At 25.2% G+C, this 6,337-nt stretch overlaps 2 protein-coding genes across 2 annotated transcripts; one reads left to right on the top strand and one right to left on the bottom strand.

Moving 5' to 3' along the window:
* Window positions 1-378: 378 nt before the first annotated feature.
* Acat1 (Acetyl-CoA acetyltransferase 1) lies at window positions 379-2,404 on the bottom strand. Its single transcript, XM_017898725.1, has 8 exons — window positions 2,343-2,404; window positions 1,960-2,106; window positions 1,766-1,880; window positions 1,503-1,696; window positions 1,116-1,403; window positions 865-1,053; window positions 585-742; window positions 379-499 (listed from the first exon to the last, which is right to left on the bottom strand). The coding sequence occupies exons 1-8, from the start codon at window positions 2,373-2,375 to the stop codon at window positions 379-381; spliced, it is 1,245 nt and encodes a 414-aa protein (XP_017754214.1). The 5' UTR covers window positions 2,376-2,404.
* Window positions 2,405-2,866: 462 nt separating this feature from the next.
* On the top strand, window positions 2,867-5,180 carry Diap2 (Death-associated inhibitor of apoptosis 2). The gene is made up of 8 exons (XM_017898555.1): window positions 2,867-3,447; window positions 3,532-3,649; window positions 3,721-3,918; window positions 3,988-4,166; window positions 4,235-4,369; window positions 4,442-4,584; window positions 4,666-4,823; window positions 4,990-5,180. Exons 1-8 carry the CDS (start codon window positions 2,971-2,973, stop codon window positions 5,178-5,180), a joined length of 1,599 nt encoding a protein of 532 aa, XP_017754044.1. The 5' UTR covers window positions 2,867-2,970.
* The last annotated feature ends 1,157 nt before the right edge of the window (window positions 5,181-6,337 follow it).

The raw sequence follows: 6,337 nt of genomic DNA, 5'->3' as shown, positions 1-6,337 counted from the left end.
CGTTCGTTTCCAGACGCTGTAATATCAACTTCTTGCAATTGATAACGGCCAGAAAAACGCAATCGTAATTCGCTTTTTAAAACATCACAAAGCGGACAAGGACTTTTTGTGTATAATGTTAATATTGGTGGGGAAGACACTGTATGACACCTATAGAATGAAAAAAATTTGTATCTTTCAAAAATAATTTTTATTTTCTGTTATATTATTTATTTACCTTAACAATGTAGTATAAAAAATGTATATTTATAAAAATATTTTTTATTATTGAGTAACATATATAGATCAATTAAAATGTATATAAAAAATTGTAAAATACAAAATTATAAATGTATTATATAAAACAATTAAATATATAAAACCTCTTCTATTATACACTTACAATTTTTCAAGTAGAATTGATGAAGCACCACCGCCTCCATTGCAAATAGATGCAATACCCTTTTCCCCAGCTTTTAAAGCATGTACCAAATGTACTACAATACGAGCACCGGACATACTAAAATTTTAATTGTATGCAACTTAAATTTCAGTACATTTAACTTATAAAAACTTAATATAAGTTTCTAAAAACGGATACTTACCCAATCGGATGACCAAGAGACACAGCACCACCATGAATATTTACTTTATTAGAATCAAGATCAAGTAGTTTTTGATTTGCAACTACAACTACGCTAAAAGCTTCATTAATTTCCCAAAGAGCAATATCATTCTTATTGATATCAGCATTTTCTAGTAACTATAAAGTAATACATAACACATCATTTTTTAAAAATATGATACATATCATTACAACATAATAATATATATCATTAATGTTTAAATAAACTGCCTATTGTGTGTATAATACAAGAAATTTACTTTGGAAATACTAAAAGATGGTGCAATAGGAAAATCAATGGGATCAGTTGCAGCATCTTGAAATGCAATAATTCGTGCTAAAGGTTTTAAATTCATTTTTTCTGCAACAGTAGTAGTTGTTAATATTAATGCAGCAGCCCCATCATTTAAAGTTGATGCATTTCCTGCAGTTACAGTACCATTCTCTTTCTATGATAAATAAATTCAAATTATTGCTTAAAATTTAAATCACAAATAATTTAATATTATACCTGAAAGACTGTATTTAGTTTATCAAATTTAGTAAACTCGACTTTCTTATATTCTTCATCCTCATTAAATATTATATCACTGCCTTTTTTTCGAGGCACAGTAACAGAAACAAGTTCATCTTGGAATGCTTTATTTGCATATGCTGCTGCACTGCGTTTGTAACTATTAATAGCATATTGATCTTGCTCATGGCGAGTAATATTTAATTTTTTAGCAGTATTTTCTGCACAATTTCCCATATGAAATTTATTATAAACATCAGTTAAGCCATCAAATACAATACCATCCTATTAAATGAATAAACATGAAAATTAATAAATTACAATATGATTAAAGAAAGCATAAAAGAAATATTCATTTTTCAATTAGAAAGGATATTATTATACCTCAAGTTTTGTACCACCATATTTAACTCCCCCTCGTGGAAGATAAAATGGTACATTAGACATTGACTCCATACCACCAGCAAGAGCAATCTCTTGATGCCCACATTGTAATGATTGAAAAGCAAGAATAATACTTTTCATACCACTAGCACAAACTTTGTTAACTGTTGTACATATTGTTGATGTAGGAAAACCTAATTTAAAAATTTGTTATATAACTTGATATATAACATTAAAAGAATAAAATAATGTTGCAAAAAAACCTGCAAATAGCGTAGCTTGTCTTGCTGGTGCTTGACCCACAAAAGCTTGACAAACATTTCCCATATACACTTCGGTAATTTTATCTTTAGAAATGCCAGCACGTTCAATTGCTGCCTATTGCAATTATTAATTGTTCTTTACATATATTATTACTATGTATTATTAATTTAGTAAAAATAAAAGTAATATTTACTTGTATAGCTATAGCACCAAGTTTTGGTGCAGATAGGCTTGATAATGCTCCAAGAAATGATCCCATAGGTGTTCTAGTTGCACTAACTATAACGACATCATTTAATTTTACTTTAGAACTATATAATCGTAAGTTGATCAGAGAAATCTAAAAAAAAAAAAAAACTTCCAAACAAAGAACTTTTATAAAATAAATTTTCACTAATTGTAAAATTTAAATTACATATTAAAAAATTTAATTAAAAATAACAGATTATAGAGTATGTAATATTATAATAAAATAACATAATATTTAAATTAATTATTTAAAAATTACTTTATCAAAACTTTAGCTATTTTATATATAATTTTATTATTATAAATAATTCATTTGATAAGACTTACTTTGTTTATATTTTTAAATATCAACATCTTCATGTTCTCTGCAAGAGTATAACAACTTGTTACAACCGTTATATACGAAAATTAGTGTATACAAATCAATTATTTGGTTCTGAAAATATTTAATCTTATGTTCCAACTCACCACAATATGAAAGTCAATAATTTCTGACTAAATTAAATATAACGTTTTTTTGTATTTCATTAAATAACAATGGCTATATAATTTATATATATATTTTAAGTTCCATTCAAATTATAGTATTTTCATATATATTAATAATAGTATTAATTTGTATTGTGTTTAATTTAATGAAAATCTGAACAAGACACAAACATCTTGACAAAGAGTCTTTACTAAAGACGGTCCTGAAATATCGCGCACGCGTGGAGATGTAATTTTTTAATTATATTTTCCTACTTCGTTATAAGTGCATGCTTGTGTTGTGCTATGTAAATGATTGTTATCACAAGTCAATATTTTTCAATAATTAGTAAAAAAACATCCAACGTAAAATACGACAATTATTTTATTCTAAATCAAACATCATAAATTAAACATACAATTTTATTATAATTTGATTATTTCATTCTATGTATGAAATTGGAGTAGATATAAACGAATTTTTAAAATGAATGTTGAAGAAAAGAGACTAAGAACTTTCACAAATTGGCCAGCAAATGCAGCAGTTGATGCTGCTCAAATAGCAAAAGCCGGATTTTATTATAGTGGACATGCTCTGGAAGTACAATGCTTTTTATGTGGAGTAAAAATTTGTAATTGGAATTATGGTGATCAAGCTATAGTTCGTCATCGGTTAGCTGAACCTAATTGTCCTTTTGTCCAAAATCCTTCTAGTACTTGCAATGTCCCTTTGATACCAATATCTATCCTATCCGAATATTCTGGATTGGCATCATCATCAATAGAAGTAGAACAAGACAATAATGTAGTTGAACATCAGTCTGCAAATCTTTCCCAAGCTCGTAAAGATCATTGGATAATGTTATATAGGTTAAAATCTTTTACTAAGTGGCCAATTCCCTCTATTGTATCACCTGAAAGTCTTGCTAAAGCTGGATTCTATTATCTACAATGTAATGATAAAGTAATAATAGACTCAAAGAAATAGAATTTTCATATAATAATTATTCTTATTATTATATCTCACATAATATAATCTCAATTATAGGTACATTGTGCATATTGTGGAGGAATTTTACATCAGTGGACACCTGGTGATGATCCAGATAAGGAGCATAGAAGACATTTTCCTCATTGTAATTTTTATGTTCATCAACATAAATATGGTATATTTGTCTGTAAAAAGTATTTCTTTTTTTTTAGACAAATTATTTCATTTTAATTTCTCTTTAATTAGATAACTTATATTTAACCAATGTGAAATTAATGCCTGGTGCAACATCAAGTCTCTCAGATTTAGGAATACAGCCACATACAATTCCCAAAACACCAGCTTGTAGAACATATGAAAAAAGATTACGTACTTATAATGGTTGGCCAAAAAATATTAAGCAAATTCCGGAAATATTGGCTAATGCAGGATTTTATTATAATGGTATAAATTGTATAAAGATTCAATAATTTTAAATGATATTAAATTGATAGTATTAAAATGTGATAATAGGATTTGGTGATCATGTCAGATGCTTTCATTGCAATGGTGAATTACGAAATTGGAAAATAACAGATGATGCATGGATTGAACATGCAAGATGGTTTCCCACATGTGAGTTTGTGAATCTTGTAAGAGGAAAAGAATTTATCAAACAATGCATTAACAGCAGACCACCTTTGGATCAATCAGTAAGTACTATACAATTATGTTTATGTTACATGTCTTAAAAATTTTTATACATCTTATTTTTATATAGATTCTTGAAGGTTTGACTATAAATGAAAACACAGATATAGCTGAAACATCACCTTCTTCATCTACAATTTTATCATCATCGTCAGAAATTACAGAAGCAACATTGAAAAAATTACTAGAAAGTCCACCAGCCATAGTAATGTTTACATATTTATTTTATTAGCTTTAAACTATGTTTATTATAATTATAAATAATGTTTTTCCCTAGGTAGCTTTAGAAATTGGATTACACATAGGTAGAGTAAAAAGAGCTTTAAAAAAACAAATACAGGAAGTAGGAACACCATATACAAATTCTGAACAACTTATAGAAGATAATCTTTGGGATCAAGATATAGGAGAATTGGCAAGGTTAGTAATAAATAAAATTATTTATTAAATATTCAAATCTCCTTCTTTAGACTTAACTCTCTCGTTAAATAATATAATTAGTGAACAAACAAACAATAGTGTGGAACATTGTAATAATACCGAAAAATATGAATATAAAGATGATGAAGAACATTCAGTTAAAAATGAAAATTCTACAACATCTAATGACAAGAGTAACAGTGTTGATAAGAAACCAAATATCAATTCTAAAGAAATCAGTAAGTAATAAAAATAAATATTATGTTAAAATACGTTAACAATACACTAATATATTAGCAAAAAGATTACAATCATAAAATTACTTTTATTAATTTCATTAATTCATTAAATCTATAATAAATATTATTATATTTAATTTAACGAAAATATTATTAATTTTTTTAGCATTTTTAGAAGAAGAAAATAGAAAATTAAAAGAAGTTCGTTTATGCAAAATTTGCATGGATCAAGAAGTAGCTATTGTATTTTTACCATGTGGTCACTTAGCAACTTGCGTCTACTGTGCCTCATCTCTTACCTATTGCCCAATGTGCCAACAAGAAATTAAAGCTACTGTTCGTACATTTCTATCATAAATTAAATAGCAAAATATCAATTAGTGAATATATTGTTAAATTTATTTATACAAATTTAATAATTTAATACAGAAGTCTATATGTATATTACAACATATATTCTATTTATAATTTGTTTTTGATAAATTAAAAGTACATATCAAGAAATAGATAAAAAAAATAGGTTGATTAGTAATAACATAGCTTGTACCAAATATAGAAAATTGTGTTATTATTATTAATGATCACAGTATCTCATAAACATATAATATTATAATAATATCAATTTTAAATGTCTAAATAAGTAAAATTTTATAACTCTATAATGTAGCAGGTATTAATTTTAATTACTAAGTAAATATTATTAGGTAATTTCATAATTTTTTTTTTGGCCATGGATATCCATCTTAAACTTATAATCACTATTAATTAAAAATTATAAATATCTATTTTAGCCTTTTAAGATACGTGTGTATCATAGATAATAGTTACTTAGTACAATATCTAATTTATTTTAATCATATTTTTAACTTGTAAAATACCTAAGTATATTTAAGAAATATAATTAAGACAAGAAGTAGAATTAACTATATTAAACTTAAAATATCTAATTTAACTAAATTTAATTTAGTTAACAAAATTAAATTTGAAAAAATACAAGTAAATCACCAAATACATAAATGTACATTATCATTAAATTGATTGCTAATTAAAGTAACATTATTGATTAATATAACAAATACAATTTTCATTCTATCAAAACTGAAGTTTAAATTGTAATAATAAAAGTATATATACTAATACAATATATTATACGTATTATTAGATATAAATAATATATCTTTTGTAATGTTTAAAAAATAATTATGTTACTCAGTAATTGAAACTTAAGATAAGCTATCTTAGATTAGTTGATAATATAAGTAATCCTATCAGTCCCTATATATTAGCAGTTGAAGACTGATATTGTTAAATGTGTATTTATTGAAGGTGAGTACAAATTAAACATATCCTGTATCATGTTATAATAACGTTACAACGCATTATATTTTCAAAATCATTTCATTTGTACTAAATTTTAAAATACTACACGATATTAATGGAAAAAGATATATATGTAATGCTTTAATTCATACAAGCATAATGTAATATCAATATATATATATATATATATATAT

The sequence above is a fragment of the Eufriesea mexicana genome, unplaced genomic scaffold, assembly GCF_001483705.2.
Source record: "Eufriesea mexicana isolate 0111107269 unplaced genomic scaffold, ASM148370v2 scaffold654, whole genome shotgun sequence".
Lineage (NCBI taxonomy): Eukaryota > Metazoa > Arthropoda > Insecta > Hymenoptera > Apidae > Eufriesea > Eufriesea mexicana.
This window is presented reverse-complemented; position numbering and strand designations above follow the sequence as displayed.

Excerpts from the sequence above, each read along its gene's own strand:
- Acat1 (XM_017898725.1), bottom strand. The coding sequence starts at position 2,375 with ATGAAGATGTTGATATTTAAAAATATAAACAAA. Across the intron at positions 743-864 it reads CATCTTTTAGTATTTCCAAA|TTACTAGAAAATGCTGATAT; the intron begins GTAAATTTCTTG and ends ATTACTTTATAG. Across the intron at positions 500-584 it reads TCTCTTGGTCATCCGATTGG|TATGTCCGGTGCTCGTATTG; the intron begins GTAAGTATCCGT and ends TTAAAATTTTAG.
- Diap2 (XM_017898555.1), top strand. The coding sequence starts at position 2,971 with ATGAATGTTGAAGAAAAGAGACTAAGAACTTTCACAAATTGGCCAGCA. Across the intron at positions 3,448-3,531 it reads ATCTACAATGTAATGATAAA|GTACATTGTGCATATTGTGG; the intron begins GTAATAATAGAC and ends TCTCAATTATAG. Across the intron at positions 4,370-4,441 it reads TAGAAAGTCCACCAGCCATA|GTAGCTTTAGAAATTGGATT; the intron begins GTAATGTTTACA and ends GTTTTTCCCTAG.